At 39.9% G+C, this 26,804-nt stretch overlaps 1 protein-coding gene across 3 annotated transcripts in view; it reads right to left on the bottom strand.

The window, feature by feature from the left end:
• MSH3 (mutS homolog 3) overlaps positions 1–26,800 on the bottom strand; it is a 235,127-nt gene extending 208,327 nt beyond the window's left edge. For 2 of the 3 annotated variants that reach the window (XM_063612172.1, XM_055298178.2), the window contains exons 1-8: positions 26,600–26,800; positions 25,036–25,156; positions 16,183–16,403; positions 11,271–11,483; positions 9,230–9,346; positions 8,732–8,849; positions 6,469–6,614; positions 2,504–2,670 (exon numbers count right to left, since the gene is read on the bottom strand). In XM_063612172.1, the coding sequence (XP_063468242.1) occupies positions 2,504–2,670; positions 6,469–6,614; positions 8,732–8,849; positions 9,230–9,346; positions 11,271–11,483; positions 16,183–16,403; positions 25,036–25,156; positions 26,600–26,800 (1,304 nt within the window). The remainder of the gene's footprint in view (positions 1–2,503; positions 2,671–6,468; positions 6,615–8,731; positions 8,850–9,229; positions 9,347–11,270; positions 11,484–16,182; positions 16,404–25,035; positions 25,157–26,599) is intronic. The other variant, XM_063612173.1, reaches the window with a different exon arrangement.
• Between the last annotated feature and the right edge of the window lie 4 nt (positions 26,801–26,804).

Genomic DNA, 26,804 nt, shown 5'->3' with positions numbered 1-26,804 from the left:
ATAATTTATCCATTTATCATAATTTATCATAATTTATCCATTCCATTTCTATATTCATTTTTTCAGTATTACAAATACTGTTATGATGAATATCCATATATAGAAATATTCATGTGCATTTCTGATGATTTCCTTAAATTCCTGAAAACGGAATTAACTGGATCAGCGGGTATGAATGTTTATAAAGCTCTTGATTGCCATTTCTCATATTACCATTTCTAGCAAGGAAATGATAGGAAATATTGAAAATACAATATAGAAGCCTACCTTTAAAAATTTTTTTCGAGATTTTATTAATTTTTTTAGTTCTGTAAAAGCAGCACTCCTTACAAGTTTACTGTTTGACTTTTAATTATTCAAGTTTGAACACATGGTCAGAAAAGGATTAAGATCAAAATGAAGAGATTTGATGCAAAATTTTTCATCTACGTGACTGGCAAAGATTATTTAAATGATCACGCCCAATGTGAGTAAAGGTTCAAAGAACCCTCCTAGACTATACTGGTAGAAGTATATATTGATATTACCATTTCTAGCAAGCAATCAAGAGCTTTATAAACATTCATACCTTCTGGTCCAGTTAATTCCATTTTCAGGAATTTATCTTAAGGAAATCATCAGGAATGCACATGAGTATTTCTGTATATGGATATTCATCATAACAGTATTTATAATACTGAAAAAATGAATATAATAAAAATGGAATGGATAAATTATGATACACTTATATGACAATGTTGTGTACTTATTTTGTTTTTAAGAGTACCTACTGAAATATTAGAGGATAAACTGATGCTCCCTAGGATTTGCTTCAAAGCCAATAATCCAGGGAGAGAGAAAAGGGGAGGGAGTATAGAAAAATGAGAATGGTCCTGAGAAATGCTGAAGCTGGCTGGTAGAGTCATAGGAGTTCATGACACTATTCTGTATAATTTTGTGTATGTTTGAAATTTTCTGCAATAAAGTTTTTAAAAATAGGGAATTTTAAAGTTAGAAAAAAAAACACACAGAATACAAAAACGACTTTGCAGCAGGAATGCAAGTTCACAAATGGAAAAAAGTGATATACACACACGGAAATAATGTGCCAAAATGTTTAACAGTCATTTTCTCTGGGTTACAGAATTCAACTTATGAATTTATCCTTTTTTTTTTTGTCTTCTAAATGAACATATATTAGTTTTATAATCAGAAAAACAAATTATGAAAGCTACTTTGAAAGAAATTAAATTCAAATGAAAATGAACACAACACTAAGGACAAAGAAACATATGAAACTTCACTTAATCAATCAGTTTGATTTTCTTTTTTTTTTTTTTTTTTTTTGAGACAGAGTCTTGCTCTTTCGCCCAGGCTGGAGTGAAGTGGTGTGATCTTGGCTCATTGCAACCTCTGCCTCTCAAGTTCAAGCGATTATCCTGCCTCAGCCTCCGGGATAGCTGAGATTACAGGTGTCTGCCACCACGCCCAGCTAATTTTTGTATTTTTTTTTTTTTTTAGCAGAAACGGGGTTTTGCCATGTTGGCCAAGCTGTCTTGAACTGCTGACCTCAGGTGATCCACCCGCCTCAGCCTCCCAAAGTGCTAGGATTACAGGCATGAGCCACCGTGCCTGGCCTTGATTTTCTAAATGATTTGCCTACCTACTACATGAAAATCCTCATGGGCTTCTCTGCCTAGTCCAAAGTCCAAATTCCTCAATATACAGTCTACTTCGCTGAAGCCCCTGCACACCTTTCTGGTCTCTTTCCCACCACACTCCAGGTGGCAGTACAGTCTTTCCAACAAGGCACCTTCACGTTTAGCACTTAATACATCATGCCTTTAAGTCTAGTTAGGTATGCACACATCTGCCTCTCCTGTGGGGTTGTAAACTCTGCCAGACATATATCATAACCACATCTTCTTCCTCTGCATGCACAGTGCCTAGCACACCGCTTCATACATAAGTGGTCTGATCTTAAATCCAGTAAACAAAACCACTGGACACAGCCATGAATTGAAACTTGCAGCACAGACAAAGCATTTCCAAAGTTACATAAACTTTGTAAGAAGTGAACTCTAAATTATCTCCAGAAACTGAAGATTACCAATAATTAAATATCATAAACCCCATAATTATCAAATAATATCATTAAATAATGCCAGAAACCTCTTCAAAAAGACTGCCTTCTAAAGTCCTACATTAAGGTGATAGTAGGGGTAGGTGGTGTTTCTTCTCTTTGTTTTTTAGATATGAGATCTCACCTTAGTTGCCCAGGCTGGTCTCAGATTCCGGGGCTCAAGCAATCCTTCCTCCTCAGCCTCCCAAGTGGCTGGGATTACAGGCATGTGCCACCATGCCCAGCTTTGTTGTTTTACTTTTTTTTTTAATTTCCACTACTACAGTGGAAATACAATTTTTGTAAGTAAAAACTATTTTTAGCAACTTTAGTAAGTATCAGTTTTGGAACTAAACCTAAGTTTCGGAATCAGTATTATATTCCAGTGATGTGCCAACTTACCTAACAGATGTGGCTCTGTGGATGAGTGCCTCTGATTGCTCGGACAAGGTCGAAGGAAGCAGCAGCTCTACTGGCTGCAGGCTTGACATCCGGGTTTCTAGCTCTGAACGAGAAGCAGAGTCCTGGAAACTATCAAACACAACCTCACCTGTGGCAGGCTGCACTCCCTAAAAACAAATACAAATATAATGTTACAGAAAAAATGTATTTCCCCAGTTATGGCTATAACACAGCATAAACATGGAAAAAGTAAAGATGATACACTCGGGAGTATGTATGTACTCTATTTCTAAAGTGTTAGAAACCTGTCTGCTTTTCGAGACTCTTACACGAAGAGTCAGACTCACAGATATCTAAATGATACTATAAATCAGATTTCCGAGAGCCGCCCTGAATACAAGGCCTGGAGTTAATATACCTAACGGAGTGACTATGGCAAGTTACCAAACACTGCCAGGCCTCAGTTTCTTCCTCTGTAAATGGAACCAAACCAGCCTACTTCTCTCATAAGGTTATTGTAAGGATCAAATTATAAAATAAACAGGAATTATCTGTGAACTATAAAGCACTGTACAAATAGTAGTTATCACTCAAAGTAACAAGTGATATGGTCCTAGTAACCAGATCACCAGAACCGTAGTAAATTACTACTTCATACATCAAAGTAACACATAAGAAGTATACTTTACCAAACTCTGAATGAAGCCCAAGTAGACAGTCTATCCAGTGGAATAATCATGCCAACTTGAACCTACTCCCTAACATCCGAAGCCAGTAATAGCAAAGATAAACTGGAAAAGATCATGGTTTGGAGAAGTGATAGGAAGTTTCTAGCCAAGGTCCCAGAGTGACAATGGAGTAGAGTCAAGATTCAAACCCAGGAAATCTGACTACTCCCCAGTCCACACTGTTAGCCACTACGGATGCTTATGAAAGCCATGGGGCTAGTTACAGGCTGCATTAGCTAAAAAGAGGAAAAATCACCAACCCCTATGTTCATATACGACTGATGGAAAGCCACTTCTGACAACAGCAAGGCATTATCTAGGAATGTTGAAGTATCCATACCCCATAATTCAGCAATTCCTCCCCCAAGGATATACTCTGGAGAAACTCAGGCATTTGTATACGATACAAGACATACAAAAATATTTACAGCAGCATTCTCTGTACAACTGTAAACTAGAAAGAATGCACATGTCCATCAACAGGAATGAATAAACTGTAGATCATAAAATGAAATAGGAAAAGACAATGAGAGAACTACAGCGACACATGTAAATAAATCTCACATACAAAATGGTAAACAAAAGGAGCAAAACCCAAAACAATACACACACTATATTTACACTTGTATAAAACGTTTAAGGTGGTAAGGCTGGAACTAGAAGCTCCAACTAAAAGCAAGGAAATCATCATCTTAAAAGTCTGGACTACAGTCACCTCTGGAGGGAATGGACACCCAGGGATCTTACGGGTTGGAGGCAGTGTTATAGCTCCTCTAACTGTAATTAAGGAACATCCTTAATTCTAGCCCAGAGGCTTTCTCTGGAGCCTAGAGAGATGGACTATCAGTACATAAGGATACACATGTAAATTTATATACCAATCTACAAACCAAGCATTTACAAAAACCAGGCACAGATGTTAAAGTAACAAATTTTTCAGTCAGCCAAATTCCCTTTTTCTTTAATCAGAGAAATGGTCTATACTGTAATACCCACAACATCTATCACCCTGTGTGATATGTGACACACTGAGAAACCTAAAATCAGTCTGTATAAAACTGCACTGCTCAGACTGAAGGCACAGAGCCTGACTGCAGTGGTACTACAACAGCAAAGCCCTTTGAATTTTAGACTAATTACCAATACTCAAAAGGTGACTCCCAGGTACTGACCAGGCAATGGGTGACACCCACTGTGACAGGGAAAACAGTGTTGAGGGTAAAAGAAGATCAGACCAATTTCGGCCACACTGAGTTTGAGGAGCCAGAGTAAATTCTAAGTATCTTTGTTCAATAAAAATTTGGATGCAGGAGCCTGGAGCTCGGGGAGAGGTGCAGCCTGGACCCAGAGCTCAGGATGTCATCAGCCCAAAAGTGGTTGCTGAAGTAAAGGACAGCTCCAAAGAAAATGCTTGAAGGGCAAACAGCTGTTGTCATTTTTCCAAGTCCCAGTTCGCACACATGGTTAACTCTGGCGGTAAGCCAGATGGTATTTCTAAATGCACTAAGTAGGAATTATATACTATCAACTCTGTTCTTTAGAAGGAGTTTTAGGTAAATATAAAATAGCACATTACATATGTTAAAGCTTAAAAGTAAGTAACTTTACTATTTGTATATAGGTCCAATTGTCTGTAGCTAGATAAAACGTGCTTCTCAAGGATAAAAATATCATTTAGAGCTGTCTAACACCAACAGGAATGCTAACTCACTGAAAGAAGGGCTTATTGGTTAAGCAAATGTCAAGTTAACACAGAGTTATGCAGTCAAAATAAGGTATTAAAAGGCACATCGGAGACATTCAGATGCTAAGAACTTTTGTTGATATTGCCACTGACCATAGAAATTAGAAAAAGCAAAGAGAATTAGTTTTCACTTGGACACAGTTCCACTTGTGCTTAACTTACAACAGAAAAGGGGTGTCTGATTGTTCCGAAGTGCCTTAAAAAGTCTAAGACTTTTAGCAGAGTCCAGGTAAGTCTGTAAATGAGCAAATTTATTCACAAACTGCCAGAAAATCAATAAAACTATGACTTGGCCAGGCATGGTGGCTCACGCCTGTAATCCTAACATTTTGGGAGGCCGAGGTGGGCCGGCCACCCGAGGTCAGGAGTTCAAGACCAGCCTGTCCAATGTGGTGAAACCCCATTTCTACTAAAAATACAAAAATTAGCCTGGTGTGGTGGTGGGTGTCTGTAGTCCCAGCTACTCGGGAGGCTGAGGCAGGATAATTGCTTGAACCTGGGAGGCAGAGGTTGCAGTGAGCCAAGATCACACGATTGCACTCCAGCCTGGGTGACAGGAGTGAAACTCCGTCTCAAATAAATAAATAAATAAAACTCTAAATCACAAATTACATTTATCTAGAAAACTGTTTGTAAATAATCCTAATATTAATTTAGTATGGTATTTTATATCAGCCAATTATCATTTCTCTTTAATTATCCCTTCCTCCAAATCTAGATATAATACCATAGTCATTCATGTTTAACTTCAAATCCCTAGAGGAAATTTATAGAACACTTTGCCACCCATGCTTGTGTTGGCTTAGTGTTTTATTCTGCTATCTGTACATTGTCCACACATATGTCTGCCATTGTGTCTATCTTCAACCTTAAAATCTCAGGGCACATGGACCAAGACCATCTGGATCTCTCCATAGCATAGAGTATTGACATGGTTTGGCTGTGTCCCCACCCAAACCTCATGCTGAATTGTAATCCCCATTGCTGAGGGGGAGACCTGGTGGGAAGTGATTAGATCGTGAGGCCAGATTTCCCCCTTGCTGTTCTCATGACAGTTCTCACAATATCTGGTTGTTTAAAAGTGTGTAGCACTTCCCCTTCACTCTTTCTCCTGCTAGACTTGTGCTTGTGAAGATGTCACTGCTTCCCCTTCGCCTTCTGCCATGATTGTAAGTTTCCTGAGGCCTCCTCAGCCATGCTTCCTGTACAGCCTGTGGAACCATGAGCCAATTAAACCTCTTTTCTTTATAAATTACCCAGTCTCAAGTGGTTCTTTATAGCAACGTGAGAATGGACTGCTACAAGTACCAAGTAGCCATGAGAAAATTGTAACTAGCGATTTAACATATAATATCGTGAGAAAAATATTTTTCTTGTATAATTATCTGAAGGTACACTTCATCAGATATCCTTATTATAAACCATACATGATAGGTCATATTTAGAGATACCATGAACAACTAACATTTGTTCCTCACCTGCAAAGTACTTACCACAATGCCAATAAAAATGTTGCCCTTTTTTTTGTCCCTAACATTTTCCTTATTTTCAGAGATGCACAGAAGATAGCTGGTAGAAGTATCAGTCATTATCTCATCAACATTTACAGCATCATCCAGCTTGATTAGGGGATTCACATTTAATAATAATTAAAGAAAAATAATTATTTTATTTGCTAAATTCTAAATCCTAATATGCTAAATTTCCAATAATATTAACTATTTTCTCCTTTAAAATAATGGTTCACAGCCAGGCGCAGTGGCTCACACCTGTAATCCCAGCACTTTAGGAGGCCAAGGTGGTAGGATCACTTAAGGCTAGGAGTTTGAGAGACCACCCTGGGCAACAGAGCAAGATGCTGTCTCTACAAAATAAAAAATAAAAATAAAGAAAAAAATAATAAAATGATGGTTCATTTCACCCAGTACTTCTGCCCTTTGCAAAAATCTTCTGCCCAGTATTCATTCTTCTGATTTATTTGGATCATAGTTGCATGCCTTATCTTTCCTAAGATATAAAGATCATGAAGACAGATAACCAGTATCTTACTTCCAAAGGGCTTAGTGGAGTACATCAGACCCCATGGAGGCCCAAATATCAACCCACTTCTTCACTTGGATAATGCTGGGACTTGAATCCTTAACAATCCCATAATGTTTAATTCCACGATTCAAAGTATAAATACACTAAAATGGTGTAAATTATTTTCCTCTTTTAATGTACCTAAGAGCACCCAGATATAGCAAGAGAATTTTTTAAAGACATGAGAAAACAGAAACATATATACATTATATGTGCGTGTATGTCTGTGTATGTGTGTATAAAATGAGTCCATTAACTAAACCTCAGGGATGACAGCTGATTTGGGGCAAAGTCTGGACATATCTTTGGACATCAGGACATAGGACCCATAAAAGCAGCAAAGGAAAAGCAGGGAGGGGGACTGTACTAGAAATGGGCTTCAAATAAGAGAGTCAAGCTTTGGCAAAAGAAAAAATAAAAATACCAGGTTCTTACAGCCTGATCAGCTTAGAACAACACAAGGCTGTTAATAGTTTGGAGCCCATTTTGAGTGATAGCTGTTCCCTATTTATAGTATTCATGGAACAAAACAGTCCTTAGAATTAGATGAGCTGAGAAATAAGCAGATCTGTAATAAACCATAACAGAAATAATACTTTCACACAGTAACATTTAAGGCCTTCTTATCCCTCCATTATTCCATTATCAGAGAACTGATTCCACCCCATAGTAATTTTTTTTAAACGCACTCTGGTCTAATTTTACATATAATTACTTGGCTTTTGAAATTGACAATTTTGCTTTTGAAATTATTTGGCATCAAATAACACACTGCATTTATGAATGACCATAAATTTAGGGGCGATCATTATGCATACCGAAAAATCTTACCAAGTGAGAAAACTTCACCCACAGCCCATTTTCAAAAGTAATAAAATTTTTATAAAGTTAACAATTAATGAAGACGGGCTACCGCTATATTTTATAGGCATTTAACTCTGTCTTAATTCTGACTTCAGCAGTTTTCTTTTCACATTTTGAATTTTTGGTTTGTTTGTTTTTTTGAGACAGGGTCTCACTCCTGTCACCCAGGCTGGAATGCAGTGGCATGATCACGGCTCACTGCAGCCTTTACTTCCTAGGCTGACGTGATTGTCCCACCTCAGCCACCCAAGTAGCTGGGACTACGGGCAAGTGCCAACATGCCTAGCTAATTTTTTGTATTTTTTTGTGGGGGTTTTGCCATGTTGCCCAGGCTGGTCTCAAACTCCTGGGCTCAAGCAATCTGCCCACTTCAGTCTCCCAAAGTGCTGGGATTAAAGGCATGAGCCACCGCGCCTGGCTTCAATAAGTTATTTTTTAGGTCTCACTTTGGAAAGACCCTGAGGAGCTTGTAGGCCCTAAGCACCTAACTACTACCCACAAATGGGCTAAGGAAGATACAATTTCAAATCAGATACCTGACATCGTCTTTTATTAGGGTTGCCTTTTTTCTTGCTCTTGAAGTATGATGAACTGACCTTCTACTATGACATGTGAAAAGATGCTTGTTTCCAGCCACTGCTTCCCTCTTGAATAGCACACCTAATAAAGGGTTCACCTTAATGCCTCTCAGCTCATCTAAAAAGTTCCCAAAGAGCAACTAAAAACAAACAAACAAACAAACAAAACCTGCCATCTTCAAACAAAGCCCTTGTATCATTTAAGAGAAAAACTCCCATCCAAAAAGGATATCTTCTCCAATAAGTGTAGATTTTGTATAAATGGCAGTCAATTTCCGGGAAAAGAGTGAACTTCTGTTGTCTCCAATGGCCTTTAATGCTGCAGTTTCAGTTTGCTTCACAACTCCCACCTTCAACAAAAATAAGAAATATTGATATCAAATGACAAAAAATGACTTGTAAAAACTCCTTTCAAAATGTTTAAAGGTTAATTCTGAAACGGTTAAAATAATCAGTCCACAATGTTCAGATGTAGGGCTTAAAGGAGTTGACAAGGGTGGATAAATCGCTAAGAAACACTATCACAGAGTTTAAAAATTTACCCTAAATATCTAACAATATGTTAAAAACTCACAAATGTATAATACTAATAATTATGAAACACTTTCAGTTCTCTAAAATGCAAAATTCTAAACCAATTGAAGCCTACCTACCACCTTACAAAACACATTTGCACTCTCTGGAAGAGAATCCCAATTTCCTTTTCCCACAAGTTAAAGCGAAAGCTGACCTTATATCCTTTTGCCACCAGGCGGCGTACATGAACAAACAGTCTGTGAGTAGGTATACTTGCTGTCATAAAGTTGTGATCTAAATGGCAATAAATATTGAGCTCTCGGGCTGCAATCTAAAAAATGAAAAAAGAAAATATCAATAAATTTATATTTTAAGATTCCCTATGTGATGTTGGTTCACTTTGTTAAAAATTAATCAAGGTATATATTTAGGATTTGTACACTTAATCTAAATGTGTACTATGTCAATAAAAAGTTTTAAAAAAAGTTCCCTGTATAGAAGCCTATGGTTTAATGTATTTTGGGCAGTTCCAGTGACCTAACTTCAGTATCAACATCTGTATCTACAAAAGACTCAGAAAAATATGATAGGTCTTCTATATCCTTAGAGCTTTCCCTACACAAAGACTATCCAATACAGAGATCATGAGACTGTAAAAGAGTAAGAATTCGCTACATGGCATGTGCAAATGACTGACATTTAGAAGACACTACAGAGTATGCAGAAATGATGAACCCATCCGGACAGTGGAATCATTGAAAAAGTAAAAAGAGAAGCCTCAGGCTGGCTAATAATTAATGATGCATGACTGATAGAAATATAGAACCATGAAGCACCATCTGATTCCCTGATTTCCTCTAGAAAGCACCATGGCTTAGATATTGCCCACTGAAGCCATGGAACTCTAATTCCAACACTCTCACCCCCCAACCTCACCCCTTCTGTGAACTCTATTAGTCCCTCACAGAAGGGCAGAAAAACATCAGCCTTTACCGTGGTCAGGCCTGAATTTACTGTTTAACCTAGATAGTTTCTCTCCTTTGCGTAGGGGATGCCAACTACATATTTGTTCCTGCCCTCAGAAAACATGGTGACACTATCTCAGAGCCTAATATCACAGAACACAGCATAATGCATCTGACTTAGAGAACGTTGCTTGGCTGCCACAGAGGATTTAGGAAACTTGAAGAAAAAAAGTTGGCCAAGTCTTTACTTCCCATGCAGGAGGTACAGACATGCTACCTCATCACTCTCCGGTGTACAATCCAAACAGGTCTCAAACTATAGAATCATCACAAGCATTCATGACTTCCAACAAAGGTCTCATCTGCAATACTTTCCCTAAGTTTGCCCATGAAATGTTCAAATTTCACTTTCAACCTTCTTGACTAGGGCCTATAATAAATATTTCAACATTAAATACAATCCCTTTTTTTTTTTTTTTGAGACAGTCTTGCTGTGCCGCCCAGGCTAGAGTGCAATGGCAGGATCTCGGCTCACTGCAACCTCCATCTTCCGGGTTCAAGCGACTCTCCTGCCTCAGCCTCCTGAGGAGCTGGGACTAAAGGCATGCACCACCACACCCAGCTAATTTTTTTTATATTTTTAGTAGAGATGGGGTTTCACCATGTTGGCCAGGCTGGTCTCAAACTCCTGACCTCAAGTGATCCACCCACCTCAGCTTCCCAAAGTGCTGGGATTATAGGCGTGAGCCACCACACCTGGCACAATCCCAATTTAGACTAAGACACCAAGTTGACTGACACACAAAGAGATCTGTAAAACTTCAAACAACTTCTGGTGGTAGCTGGCAAAGTTCATGTGTTCTTCCACTGAGACTTAACTTTGTTCCTGGCTATGAAAATTCATAAATTAAGGGTAAACAGAGGAACTTCTATACATCTCAAAAATGTTTTCTTGCTTGAGTCTTCATTAGAAAACATATTTACATGATTACGGTGTATTCACTAATTGACTCATCCAATAAACTCTGGATGGATAAAAAGTATTGGCCTAGTACCATGGAGAATAAGTGCTAACATTCCAATAGAGACCCCTCACTTTTTCCCACCAAGTCGGGTTCCCACCAAGTTTCTTGTGTTCATTTTTAGTTTTTACTTTACATAACAGTATTTTTTAAAAGGTGATTGATCAAATCAGCTTTTATATAAGGTCAGAAAATGAAACAAAAATACTGAAAAATATCTAAGGCTAGACAAGAAAAACATAAAATAGTGCCTGAAAAAACGACTTACCTCTGCATCTTCCCCAAAGAATCTATACTTATATCCACATTCCACACACAAAACTGCATCTTTGTGCTGCTGCTTCATTTCTATGTATTGTAATTCTAGCGGCGTATAGATGCTTTTGGACCGTTTGTTAGCTGGTTTGGAAGCAGTTTTCTGTAAATTTTCATGACTTGTATTTGATGATCCAAACTGACAGGGATCAAAAAGTGTTGTGTCCTGGCAACCAAAAGATTATTATGAAGTTTTAAAAATATTAACCACAATAAGAAGTTCCCAGAGACGGAAAATGAAAATCTGGCAAAAAGCTAACACTTAGGGAATCTAGGTGAAAAGTTTATAGAAGCACATTGTAGCATTCAGGCAAACTATCCATAGGTTACAAATATTTTCAAAGCAAAAGGTTAAAAAAAATTATGAACCAAGTAAGTAAGCTATCACAGAATTTTTATGCAAATTTTGAAAGTCTAAATATCTTAATGTTTTACATACTTGTTTTTAAATTTGATTTCATTAAATCTATTATTAACATTTATTTTCTTTTTATTTATTCTCAGGTGTGTAATGCACAAAAGGCCAATGGCGACAAATCTGGCTCTCTCTCAGGAGTAGGGCAAAACCACTTTGAGCAAAGCATGCCAACAGATAAAGCTGCACTTAATGTTTTATACTTCCAAGCACACTGTAAAAGACAGCACATTCTATAAATTCTTATAGAAAGAAAGAACCATGATTCTCTTGGTAAAGAAACATGAGAAAGAGCTGTTAAAAAATATACAGCACAAGGCCACATTTTCAACATTAGTACTCCTACTATTCTTACCTGTGAGGAACCATAATTAATTCCAATTCACAGCTTAGGGAAAATTCCTCGCTTATTAGACTTAATTTAGAAAAATGTAAATGAGACAAATTTATAGGCTAAATCCAACTTCTAATTAATTACCACTCTGTCACTGCCAACTTCTAAAAATTTACCCAGCTCCCCCTACAATCAAAAATATGGCCTAAAAGTCTAGTGACCAAAAAGAAGAGGTGAGAGTGAGAGAGAAGCAAAATGGCCCAAGAATGGGAACCCCAATCCAAAAGAAAACCCAGAAACATGTACACTTTGTAGTTCCCAAATGTTTAAAACAATTTAGCTTCACCGGGACATCAGGGAGAGATACTAACTTTTCAAAAAAAAACTCAATTTATTTGAACAGTGCAGTCCAGCAAACCTCCAAAGATCAGCAATAAGAAGACGGTGAGGTGTGGAACGGTTGGCAAGAGAAATCCAGGTCATTATGATGGCAATGGCAGCCCACCTGGAGCAGCCACTGCCGTAACGCCAGCTGCAGTAGGAGAGGCTTAGCCAGGGCTGCATGCTCCACAGAACTGACAGGAGCCAGAAATGGGTGGAAGAAGCCTCATCCCCTTCTGAGTTGGCAGGGTGAGAGCCTCACACTCCCTGGGCACAGCTGTGGCTGCCCAGTCCTGGCTGCAAACCTGGGCATCCCTGTGCTCTTGGGGGCTGGGAGCAGGCAGGAGCCCTGCCCTCCTGGGTGCAGCTGCAGCCACAGCCGCCCAAGCTGTGGCTGTGGACCCGGGCATCTCTGCACTCTCAGGGGCCCAGAAAGGGAATTCCCCCTCCTTCTGCAGGCTCAGAAGTACCTGCTCCAACTGCCTGGCCTCTCCCAGCTCCCAGGACCCACTCTGATCTCAAAGTTGAGGCCAAGCCTAGGAACTGGTGCAACCTGGCCGGATGTGCACATGCTCAGGGCAGTGCTAACATGCCAGCCCCCTGCTGCCTCGGCCCCCTCTGGACTTTGGACAATGATGAGCATGGGAAGGAGGACGAGGGGGCTGAGGGCAGCTCAGAGCTGTCCTGCAGGAGCCCCATGGCACAAACAGCCTGGGTGCCATGGATGATGGCAGGAGGCAGACAGGCTCCTGGGCAGAAAGGGTCAGGTCCGGGTGAAGCCCCACCTTCAAGCCAGGAACAGCCTGAAGCCTGGGGGCCAGGCTGACAAACCAGAATTAGAATTACAGTGCTTTTTCTGAGCCCGCCCATGGCATCCCATGAACCAATCAGCACACACTTCCTCCTCTCAAGCCCATACAAACCCCCAGACTCGGCCAAACTTGAAGAGACAAGCAGACAACCTGCCTGCAGAGAGGAGCTACCCACTCCAGGGTCCCCTCTCTGCTGAAGGCTGAACACTTCTCACTTGATGGGATGCCCTGCCTGCAGAAAGGAGCTACCCACTGTGGGTCTCCCCTCAATGTTCTGTCACTCAAGAAAGCCCCTCTTTGCCTTGCTCACCCTCCACTTGTCCACATACTTCATTCTTCCTGGAAGCAGGACAAGAACTTGGGACCCACCAAATGGCAGGGCTAAAAGAGCTGTTAACACAAACAGGCCTGAAACACATCTCTTACTTGCCACATTGCAGCAACAAGGAGAGAAGAGAGGAGAGAAGAGCTGTGGACCTTTGGGGAGCTCAGACCTAGGGGCTCCTAAGCCAGGTCTATGACACCCTCTCTGGGGCTCTGCAGTTTCTGGAATCTCCAAGCTTCTGGGCACCACTGTGTTCGCTGGTGCCAGCCGTGGACGCTGTCTGTGGTACACCTGGTCCAGCCCTCACTCACGCTGGCACCTGGAGCTGCCCACCCTGCCAAAGCCAGCATGCCTGGCAGTGCACAGGGGCCAGACCCCATGGTCACTTGCTCACATACCCCTCACCCTCACCACTCCACTCCTGGCTCACCCTTGGCAGCTGCGAGATTCAGGCCAAAAGCAAAACCCAAGCACAGCCTGCCAGGCCGAGTGGGAGGAATGAGCCCAGCAGGCCCAAGTAAAAACTCGGGCAAAGGCACCACCAGCCACAGAGATTTACAGCTGGCGAAGCGACACCCCAAGGATTGCATAACAATTTTCCTATACCTGAGAATGCATTTGCTTTTAATTTTGATGAGTTTCCTATTTTGTTTCCATGACTTTTATGTGAAATGCAGGTATATATTATGTAGTATAAAAGTGAATCAACACAGAAAATATATTTCTTAAATTTTAAAAACTTATTCTTACTTTATTCTTTATTCATTTAGGAAATGAGATAAGCTTCCAGGAAAAAAAAGTTTTATCCTTATGGGATGCTAACAATTAAATCAATCTAAATACCTGAATATTAAGCAACTTTTTTTTTACTTTCATTTTAAGTTTAGGAGTACATGTGCAGGTTTGTTATATAGGTAAACTTGTGTCATGAGGGTTTATTGTCCATATTAATACCTGGGTAACAAAATAAGCAACTTTAAAAAAAAGATTTGGATAGAAATACTCATCAGATACATTACATTCTATTTCATATTCCCAGAGACAGTATGCTGAACTCAATTTAACCTTGTCTGGACAATTCAGAGTGATCAGAATGTATTTCAAAACCTATTGAGAGTTATGGCATTGCTGACCCCACCCTAATGGTCCTGGACCATGGGGCATTTATGTTCACTCAGTAGCTTTTTGCCATTCATCCACGTCTATCCATGCCATCAAACGGCTTATCGCTTGTAAGAATGGCACTGCTTCTAGGTGCCCCTCTATCTACTTACTTCTAATTTCCTGTGATGTGGAAATGCCAAGTTGATCATTCTATGTATAAAGCAATAATCTATATGCTCTTCTGAGACCTTGGAGTAAATGCTCCTATCAATAAAGTGAGCTTTAATGAATAAACTTTATGACTTCTATGCTTAATAACCACTATACTTAGGTGAACTGCTTCTAAGTATTAAAAGAGACTAAAAACAAAAACACCTTTTTTTTCCTGATGATCTAAGACAAGTCAATCAATATTAGCCTGGCTGAGGGAGGAGTTCATGGATCTGGACTTTGTGGGAAAGGTGTGAAATCTTGAAAATTATAGGCAAAATTTTGTTGGCTTGAGAATTTTTCTGAGGAAAAAGGCCAACAGCTTTCATCAGAATTTCAATGACTCAAACATATATATACATACACACACACATATACATATATAGAACCATTTCTCTAATTCAATGGTTATCAATCACAGCTACAGATTAAAATGACTGCTTTTCCTTTAGTCTCACCTCATCTGCAGGCTAAGGTGGGAGGATTGCTTGAGCCCAGGAGTTTGAGACTACAGTGAACTATAATCGCACAACTGTACTCTAGCCTGGACAATAGAGTAAGACCCCATCAATAAAAATAAAATACAAAATAAAATGTAAACTTTTAAAAAATATCCATGTCCATTTCTCAGTGAAAACCAATTAAATAAGATTCTGAGGGAAGGTTCTTAATGGTAATTTTTGTTTTAAGTTCTCCAGGTGATTCCAATGTAAAGCTAAGGTTGCAAACCAATCACTATTCTGAATTACAGATTTCAATGATGGAGCATGAGTTAAATTCCCTGATTCTGCAATGATGAAAACCATTAAAAGTCTCAAAACAAATAGTGGATAAAGTAAAAAGCCCATGTTCATGTGGCTTACATTTGAATTTACTTTCTATCTATCAAGCTTTCAACTGAAACCTCAAAATATCTAAGTTGCCCATCATGATTTTCCACGGTAATCATGGAAACTCTAAGGAGGACTGTAAGAAACTGTGCTTGTATTAATTGTCAATAAAGAATCCCTCCAAGTCAAGGGCTCCTGATCCCAGCAATACCTCAGAACTACCTGGAAGGCTTTTGTTTTGTTCTCATACAAACCAATTAATCCCTCCCAAAACATAGTAAATCGAATCTCCAGGGATGTAAAAAACTAAACTAAAACACAAAAGCTCCCTCAGATGATTCAGAAGATCATCCAAGTTTAGGAACCATTGCCATGAATGACCCCAGAGAACCTGATAGTACTTCAAAACCCACTATTCTAGGTAACTGGATATTCATCTATAGCAGTTACATACCTTTTGATTAATTTGACATTTCGAATCTTCAGAAGAAACTGCATTCTTTGCACGTAGAAGACTGATATCATCAAAATCAGTACATTTTGGCAGAACTGCAAATCTCTCCTGCAGAGATTCTGTCTGGACTCTATTTTGAGGAAGGGCAGAATTGCAGCAGAATTCTTTCAATTTTTCCAGAGACTTTAAAACATTCCTGGTCCTCAGACATTTCTTTGGCTCTTAGGTAGCAAATAAGAAGAAAATAGAACAATAGTATTTTGGTCTCATTATATTAATTCATAACCAGCATAGAATTTTTTAAAGAGGTAGATTCCCAATAAAGCAATGAACCTAACTATAATGTGATTTTTTTAAAAAAAGAAAGAAACACTGGGTTCAGGGTAAAGATGACATATTAAACACAGATGCAATTTCACTAATTCCTGAAACCTCATTACTATAGTAGAGTTTTTTTTTCTTTTTTGTTTTTTTTGTTTTTTGTTTTTTTTTTTGAAGACATATGCCCATAAGGACAGAGAGGAGAGGTAACAACTGCAAATGAGATTATCTAAAGCTAGAAAGGAAAACAAATGAACAATAACCAATTCAGCACACTTGAGAGCTAAATCCTAAGTCAGTAATTAGGAAAACCAAGAGCCAACTCTAATTACAACACAAAATGCTCAAAAGACTCAGGAATTAGAGTACCAGTAGCTCTGGAAAGGAATAAAGGGAGGTTCTAAAAGAGGATTGGTTCAAAGCAATTTGTTCCCTAAACCCCTACCATACTCCAAGCTCAAAGACAACTGTCCTTCCTCCACATCAGCAGCCAACTGGAGATTTCTTCCCTGGAAAGGCAAAACAAGCACAGTTGATGGAGTACTGTACCTAACCCAGAAGGATGATAGGAACACAGACACAATGTATGCTGAGATCCACGGCCTCTCCAGAACCCAAGCAGCCAGAGCACTCCCCTCCAGGCAGAAGCTGGGAGGACTCTTGACTGGGAAATCTTACTAGCTCAAGCGGAAAGACTTGATATTGACATCAGGGGTTTACCAAGAAAACCAAATCACCATACTCAGACACACCATCACTTTGCCCATGGTATGCTTTCTGCATGTCAAAATTGTATTCATTCAAGACCCATCTGAAATCTACCTTTCCCATAAAACCTTCTGCTAATTTTCACAGCTTAAAATCATCTTCTTTCTCTGTGTTCCTCTAACAAGATCACATCTCCCTGTGGCACTCATCACAAAGAAGCAATCCTTAAAAGAAGGGAAACTATCATATTCTGGATCCCTACCATGTACTAGAACACAGTATTTCACCGTTTAGAGCACTACTATTAGGTTGTTGCTACTAAATGTAAAGGAACTGGGACTGCACACATTTATCACCTCTTACCTTCCCTATTAAAGCAAAAACACTCTGAGGGCAAGAGTTGTATTTTGTTCATTTCTAAAAGTTTAAAATTGCTCCCAAGCTGCTTGCTAGGGCCCACTCCCACCCTGTGGAGTGTACTTTTTGTTTCCAATAAATCTCTGCTTTTGTTGCTTCAAAAAAAATAGTTTAAAATTTTCCCTATTTATATTTAAACCTCTTCACAGGCTTTCATTAGGTCTCCTGTCAATTTTCTAGCTACAAAAATTTAAATTTGACTCTTTTCTCAAATGCATATTCACCTTGTTTACTATTACTCTCTTTTTTGAAATGTATATTTGTATCGCTCTTCAAAAGTATAGTATAAGTGTGTATGTTATACAAAGATTTTCCCTCCTATAGATATAAAAAAAAAACTTTGCCTGGAATGAAGGTGGGATGAAGATCTTGGAGTTGTATTTGTTGGAAAAAAAATAAAAAGTATTGTGAAAGTTGATCATATGAATTGGGTCATTCTTGTCATACTCAATTAAAACAGAGTAGAGAGGCCAGGGGAAAAAGCACTGAGAGCACATATCATTGCTCCAAAAATGTAATTCTCTGCAAGCCTAGCTGCTAAAACTGCCTACTGTAACCTGAAACCAATTTTACCTGATAGCTGCTAAAACAACCTGCTGTGACTCTTAAGGCTAGTTTTACCCGTTGCAGTCATTCACTAATCAGAGCTTGCCAGTTCCCCCAAATTTTCCTAGTACCAATGAACCTTCGTTCAAAACAATACATTTCTTTTTCTTTTTCCAACCTTGACCTCCTGGGCTCAAGAGATCCTCCCACCTCAGCCTCCTGAGTAGCTGGAACTACAGGCAAGTGCCACCATGGCCAACTAATTATTTTTTTATTTTTTGTATAGACAGGGTCTTCCTATGTTGCCTAGGCTGGTCTCCAACTCCTAGGCTCAAACAATCTTCCTGCTTTGGCTTCCCAAAGCATTGGCAATACAGATGTGAGCCACTGCTCCTGGCTTATTTCTCCTTTTTAATAAAACCTCCAATTTTCTCTTTGTCCTTCAAACATACCAAAGACCACCTGGTCTGTGTGTATGTCCCAAATTGCAATTCTTGCTTCCCAAATAAAATGTTTTTTCCTTTTTTTTTTTTTTGAGACAGAGTCTCACTCTGTCACCCAGGCTGGAGTGCAATGGCGCGATCTCGGCTCACCGCAACCTCTGCCTCCTGGATTCAAGTAATTCTCCTACTTCAGCCTCCTGAATAGCTGGGATTACAGGTGTGTGCCACCATATCTGGCTAATTTTTGTATTTTTAGTAGAGACAGGGTTTCATCATGTTGGCCAGGCTGGTGTCGAACTCTTGAACTCAGGTGATCCGCCTGCCTTCACCTCCCAAAGTGCTGTGATTAAAGGCGTGAGCCACCGTGCCCCACCCCAAATAAAATGTTTTAAATTTAGAGATTTGTCTCTATATTTTATTTGACTTTGACAGTATTTAAAACCAAAGTGTTAAAAATAGAGATGAAATAATCAGGGACTCTTATGGCTGGCAGATGCTACTGGTTGAATAATAAATACTTAGTCACTTCCTAAAACTTACTACAGGTGTTGACAGTCTTGCATCATTCAGTGATGGGGATATGTTATCAAGAATGTGTCATTAGGTGATTTCATCATTGTGTGCACATCAGAGAGTGTACTTACACAAACCTAGATGATGGTATAGCCTTCTACACACCTAGGCTATATGGTATAGTTTATTGCTCCCAGGTTATAAACCTGTATAGCATGTTACTGTACTGAATACTAGAGACAACTGTAACACAATGGTAAGTATCTGTGTATCTAAACATATTTAAACATAGAAATGGTACAGTAAAAATACCTAGTATAATCTTACGAGACTAATGTTGTATAGGTGGTCCCTCATTGACTGTCATTAGGCAGCATATGACTGTATTTACGTTCTTAATGTTACTAATGTCTACTGTCTCTGTATTGTGGAAATACGATATAATGGTGTGCTACTGCTATTATGCATCCCTTTCAAACTCTAAAAAGGTCAAGCCGTACGTAGAATGTGACTAAAGTTGCTCTAGAGTAAGGGCTATTATTCTCTACCGAAGTTTAAAAACAATCCTTAAAAAGACCAAAGTGATCCAAAGGAATTTAATTGCTTGCCAGAACAGAGTCCAGCACTCTAAAGAAACACAAACTCCAGCAGGAGACAACACAGATTCAACATATCCATGATCCAAATAATTAGTTACTAGACATGCAAAAAATAGGAAAAATCTGTCAAGGGATGCAGCCCCAGAAATGACAGAGATGATGCAATTAGCATATAAGAACAAGAAAATACAATTTATAAATATGCTTCATATAATTAAGAATGTAAAGGAAAACATGAGCAAAAAGAGGAGCAAAAGGATTTTTTTTTTTTTTTTTTAGCTATACTGAGATATACTCATATAGAGAACTGGAAGATACTTTAAAAGAACAAAATGGAACTTTTGGAGATGAAATATACAATATAGGAAACGAACATTTTATTGAATGAGATTTACAGCAGATTAGACATAGCAGAAAAAAAGACCACTGAACTTGAAAACAGAGCAGTAGAATCTATCCAAAAGGAACTACAAAGAGAAATAAGCCTGGAAAACAAATGAAAAGAGCCTCAATGACTTAACAGATAATATCAAGTAGTTAACATCCCTGTAATAAACTCTCAGAAGAAGACAAAAGAGACAGAAAGACAGAAAAAATGTGAAACATTAACAACCAAAAAAGTTTCCCATATTTAATAAGAACTATAAACCCACATTCGAGAAGCTTTAAATGAGCTCTAAACAGGATAAAAATAAATGAAGAAATAAAAATTAAAAACCAGACAAAGGCAGCTGGGCACGGTGGCTCACGCCTGTAATCCCAGCACTTTGGGAGGCCGAGGCGGGTAGATCACGAGGTCAAGAGTTCGACACCAACCTGGCCAACATGGTGAAATCCCATCTCTACTAAAAATACAAAAATTAACCAGGCGTGGCGGCGAGTGCCTGTAATCCCAGCTACTCCAGAGGCTGAGGCAGGAGAATTGCTTAAACTTGGAGGGGTGGAGGTTGCAGTGAGCTGAGATTGTGCCACTGCACTCCAGCCTGTGCTACAGAGCACAGGCTGTCTCGGGTGGGGCAGGGGAGGGAAGAGACAAGGTCCACTAAAATCAATTATGTGTTCCTGCAGATTATATGCAGCAGAAAAAAAATCAAACATGAAAATCAGTGATTAAGAGAAAATCTTGAAAGCAACCAGAGAAAAACACAACCCTCTATAATTAAAAATAAAAAACCTCTGATGTCTTATATGCTAAAGGCTAAGAATCTCCAAAGAAATATAGTGACTCTTTTCTTCTAAATATGACTTTTCCAATATACAGTTACCTTGTTTACCATGACTTCCTTTATGCTAAAAATATATTTTTGAATCTTTTCCAATGTGATATAGTTTGACTGTGCCACGACCCAAATATCAACTTGAATTTTATCTCCCAGAATTCCCACATGTTGTAGGAGGGACCCAGTGAGAGGTAACCCAGTGGGAGGACCCAGTGGGAGGAATCATGGGAGCCAGTCTTTCCCGTGCTATTCCCATGATAGTGAGTAAGTCTCATGAAATCTGATGGGTTTATCAGGGGTTTCCACCTTTGCTTCTTCCTCATTTTCTCTTGCCACCGCCATGTAAGAAGTGCCTTTCAACAAACCTGCACGTTCTACATATGTATCCCAGAACTTAAAGTAAAATTTAAAAAAAGAAAAAAAAAGAAGTGCCTTTCACCTCCCACCATGATTCTGAGGCCTCCCCAGCCATGTGGAACTGTAAGTCCAATTAAACCTCTTTTTCTTCCCAGTCTCTGGTATGTCTTTATCAGCAGCATGAAAATGGACTAATAAACAATGCATCTCTTACTTTATTATTATTCCCTTGGTTTTCAAAATACGTACTTAACTGGCTTTTCAAATGTATCTAAGTTTGCTTGTGAGTATAAAAGTTTCCTTCCCCCGTGGATCCCAGGTATGAAAAATAACTTGTTAATTGAAGAATTAAGAACTGAGGTGGATATATACAATGGAATACTGCCTGGAAATAAAAAGGAATGAATGCATTATAGAGTAGCCAAAATGATAGAAAGCTGAATGGTAAGCGCCAGGGGTTGAAGGAAGGAGGTTACAGTGAGTTAGTGTTTAATGGGTACAGAGTTATAGGATTGCAAGATTAAATGAGTTCTGGAGATGGATGGTGGTGATGGGTGCATAACAATGTAAATGTACTAAATACTCCTGGGCTGTATACTTAAAAATGTCTAGGATGATAAATTTTATGTTATGTATATTTTACCACAATAAAGAAAATGAATATTTCTAGAAAAGGGAATGAAGTACTGATACATGCTACAACACGGATGAGCCTTGAAAACATTACAGTAAGTGAAAGAAACCAGACACCAAAGGCCACATATTGTATGATTCTATTTACATGAAATGTTCACAACAGGCAAATCTATACACAGAAAGTAGATTAGTGGTTACCTAGGGCTGGGGAGTGCTGGGGGAGAACAGGGGGTGGCTGTTAATGGGCACAGGGTTTCTTTTGGGGTGATGAAAATGTTCTAAAATTGACTTTGATGATGGTTGCACAACTCTGGGAATATCCTAAAAGCCACTGAATTGTGCATGCTAAATGGGTGAATCATATTGTATAACTGTATCTTTTTTTTTTTTTTTTTGAGACAGAGTCTTACTCTGTCACCCAGCTTGGAGTGCAGTGGCACGATCTCAGCTCACTACAACCTCCACCTTCCAGACTCAAGCGATTCTCCCGCCTCAGCCTCCTAAGTAGCTGGGACCACTGGCGCTCGCCACCACATCCGGCTAATTTTTGTATTTTTAGTAGAGACGGGGTTTCACCATGTTGGCCAGGCTGGTCTCGAACTCCTGACCTCAGGTGATACACCTGCCTTGGCCTCCAAAGTGCTGGGATTACAGGCGTGAGCCACTGTGCCTAGCCCCAAGAACTATATCTTAATAATTCTGTTATTAGGAAAAAAAAAAAAAAAAACTTGCCAGGTATGATGGCTCAGGAGCACAGTCCCAGCTACTGAAGGGCTGAGGCAGGAGGATGGCTTGGGACCAGGAATTCAAGACCAGTCTGGTCGACACAGTAAAACCCGTCTCTAAAAAATATATATATTTTTTTAATTAGCCAGGCATGGTGGCATGCACCTGTGGTCCTTGCTACTTAGGAAGCTAAGGCAGGAGGATGGCTTGAGCCCAGGAGTTTGAGGCTACATGAGCAATGATCCTACCACTACACTCCAGCCTGGATGACAGAGTAAGACCTGTCTCTAAAAAAATGAAATAAACTGAAGTGGAAGAGTCACCCAGCTTCTGACTAGTGAATCATCCTCCCCCTTCTTCCTTAGTGCCATTTTTAACAAGTGGCAAAGGTCCTATTTTAAAATATGCCAAGTGTGTTGTCTTAATTCAACAACATTCCATCTGAACTGTCCCCGTGTGGTCTTAGTTACTTAACTGTGATAATCATCAGTTCTCTTCATCTATCACCCACTTCTCCCTCTATAAAAAGAGGACAACAGGCCGGGTGCAGTGGCTCGCGCCTGTAATCCCAGCACTTTGGGAGGCCAAGGCAGGCAGATCACTTGAGGCCAGGAGTTCAAGACCAGCCTGGCCAACATGACAAAACCCTGACTCTACTAAAAATACAAAAATTAGCCAGGTGTGGTGGCACGCACCTGTAATCCCAGCTACTCGGGAGGCTGAGGCAGGAGAATCGCCTGAACCCAGGAGGTTACAGTGAGCTGAGATTGAACCCAGGAGGTTACAGTGAGATGAGATTGCACAAGTGCACTCCAGCCTGGGTGACAGAGCAAGAGACCCTGTCTCAAAAAAAAAAAAAAAAAAAAAAAGGGCAAAAAGCATTCTTAGGAAAAATAAATGAGCTACAAAAAGCCTCTAGAATAAAAATCATAGGTGCTCATTCAGTGCTTGTAGACCTAAAAAATGGGTCTATGAAGAATAATCAAGCAATGAAATGTAGGCGGCCCCAGAATTGTAACATTAACACGTGGCAAATTCTCTCAAGTCACGCCTCCCTGCATGCCCCCTCCAGAAAGGTGAAGTTTTAGATTTACTTTTCTCCTTAGCCACACATCTCCATTCCTGTAGTTATTTCATACTAAAGCTTTCATGTTGACCCTAAAATTCAAATTTTACCTTTTATGGAAGGATTAATATTTTACATATATCTCCATTGGACAGATACCTCTATCTGAATTGGGACTTTTTTTTTTCTCATTCTCTTTACCTAATTTCCTGGGGATAATGAATAAAGATGGATTTCCTGTCTTCCCTTATCACAAATTCTCTGATACCATAAAACTAGAGAAAAATCTGCTTAACTATCTGTATGCAACACCACCTCTAGAAATCCAGGAACTCAGGCACTCAGGCAGGCTGGGTTTTTATTTATGTATTTATTTTGCTGTTTTTTGTTTGTTTTTTGTTTTGAGACAGTCTCGCTTTGTTGCCCAGGGTGGAGTGCAGTGGCACAATCTTGGCTCACTGGAACCTCCGCCTCCTGGGCTCAAGTGATTCTCCTGCCTCAACCTCCCAAGTAGCTGGGATTACAGGCAAACACCAGCATGCCCAGCTAATTTTTGTATTTTTAGTGGAGATGGGATTTCACCATGTTGGCCAGGCTGGTCTTAAACTCCTGACCACGGGTGATCCACCTGCCTTGGCCTCCCAAAGTGCTGAGATTACAGGTGTGAGCCACCGTGCCCAGCCTAGGCATGCTGTTTTTATTCAATGCCTTTTATGTACACAAAGAGCAGCTCTAAGCAAAAAAAAGGGGGGAGACTAGATCTACAGGTCCTGATACTGAAAATTGTTCAAAATGTTCTATTAAGTAGAAAAAGAATTAGTATAGAATATAATATAATCTGTAAAATATATTTAAACTAATTTGTGAGCTTATGACTATGCACATATACACATGTACAAATTTTTAAAATCTGGAAGTATATACAGAGCACCAATAGCAGTGGGTCTCACTCAAAGGGAGCGATTATGGGGTCTATCACTGCCTACCTTCCACATTTCTGTACTGTTTGAAATTTCTGTAGCAAGAACGTTTTAATTTTATAACCAGAACAAAAATAGCTAGAAGGAATAAAGGAGAAAGTTGGGAGAACTACAGCTAAACTGCAGAATTCTAGCTCTACCATCCCCTTAACCTCCTATACACATCACCATCACCTACTGGGGGCCACTCTGCTCAGGAACAAAAGGGACCTTTCTCCACAAAGAAAAATGACACAATTCTAATAGGCTCTTCTGCCCTCTGGAGAATTCCAGAATACCAGAGCCATGACTGAGGAGAAAAAAGAATCCCCCACAACTCACCAGAGTTGCCAGACATTCCCAGATCACTTCCTCCTTCCTTTTGTTGGACTTTCTTTACTTTCTTTCTAGCAGGCCCATCATTTTCCAATGGTCTCTTCTTACTTCTGTCAATTTCTGTAGCCTATATCGGGAAGGTTAGAAAATGATGTGTTATCTCTATTTTGAGAGGGCCTGACGTATGTGAAGTAATTTAAACCTTACATCTGAATGACAAGGTTCCTTGCCATCCACTCTTCAAAGAATCCCCTACTTTTAGCTCTGGAAAAGCCTATGGGTGAGCTGTTTTTAACACCATAAAAGACAAGGTAGAGTCTGATAGTCAGGAGCCTCAGCAACTCAAGCCGTGTTTAGAATTAATTGAAACCAAGGCTGCTACCTGTCTTGACTCAATCAGCCTTCAGCTTTCTCTAATTATAAAACTTGAATCACCCTACTTACATATGCTAAATAAAATACCTCTAAGAAATAAACAGGTATGTAGCAAAGGCACAGAGGGGAAAAGATAGGTAATAAAAGAACAGTATCATTTTTGACGTGTTCATTGCAATTTAAGTGTCTCCTGTTTAAACGGTTTATGTTCATCACTAAAGATGTGACAAGATTATGAACTTTTTCTTGGCAGAAAACTTGCCAAAAGCATACATAAGTCCTTCACCAACTACCCTTTAAATAGTGGGTGCAAAATTTTGGTGAATTTATGAAAATGTAGGTCGTCCTCAAAAAAAAAAACAGAAGAGGAGTAATCATTTTAAGGGAGAAATACATATGAAGGGAACAAGATTTTGAAGCACCCAAGCTGTCACCTACATTAAAATACGGTAGGTGGCTAAAAACCAGTCTTCAATGCCCTTCCACAGCCTCAGTTTGAAAAATACTGTGCAGGTGACCCCAGTGAGGGGTCACCCTTGGGCTTTTCCCGTGGCAGTATCTCTGGTTTAAAAACAAACAAACGTACTTATTGTGTTGAAGGATGGCAACAGCATGGACTCCATGATTAGTCACATCTATACCATCCTAAGAAACTTCATCCACCCAAATTGTATTTCAGACTTTATAATCTAAACTACAAAAAGTGTTCACTGGGGAACTGCACAATATGACTGCTTTTAACCGTAGTGATTTGAAATACTGAGCCATGCTGTTGCAGTCTTAAAAACTGGAGACCTAACGGCAGCTTTCTTCTAGTCACCCAATCCAGCACTTTTTTAAAAAATCAGTAAAACTCTTCGACCACCAAGAAAAAAAAAAGGATGGAGGTTAAAAGATGCACCCCTTGCCCAAAAGCCCCCTCATCAGAATGCGAGTCAGGAGACCTGAGTTCCTGTCTCAGGCCTGCCCTTAAAAACCTGCGTAACCTTTGCCTATCTCCTCAAACGGAAGTACTAAAGCCTCAGCGCTCCATCTAGTTTGTAGCCCCGGCTGGGCTCTTCCCATCTTCCCCTTCTTCAGCCCGCCCCTTCCTCCTTCAGCCCTATCATCGGGCGGAGGATCCCCGCCTCCGCCCGCCTCACCCACAAGCCCCACCCCCCCAGCTCCGACGGCCCTGCCGGGTCTCAGAACCTACTACGTGGAGCGGCAGCTGGGGCGGGACAGTGGGCGCTGGGGGCGCTGCAGCGTTAGGATCCACCTGGTCGGCTGCACCCGTGGAGGAGGAGGTGGATTTCAGGCTTCCTGTAGACTGGAAGAATCGGCTCAAAACCGCTTGCCTCGCAGGGGCTGAGCTGGAGGCAGCGAGGCCGCTCGACGCAGGCTTCCGGCGAGACATGGCA

Source organism: Symphalangus syndactylus, chromosome 11 (genome assembly GCF_028878055.3).
Source record: "Symphalangus syndactylus isolate Jambi chromosome 11, NHGRI_mSymSyn1-v2.1_pri, whole genome shotgun sequence".
Classification (NCBI taxonomy): domain Eukaryota; kingdom Metazoa; phylum Chordata; class Mammalia; order Primates; family Hylobatidae; genus Symphalangus; species Symphalangus syndactylus.
This window is presented reverse-complemented; position numbering and strand designations above follow the sequence as displayed.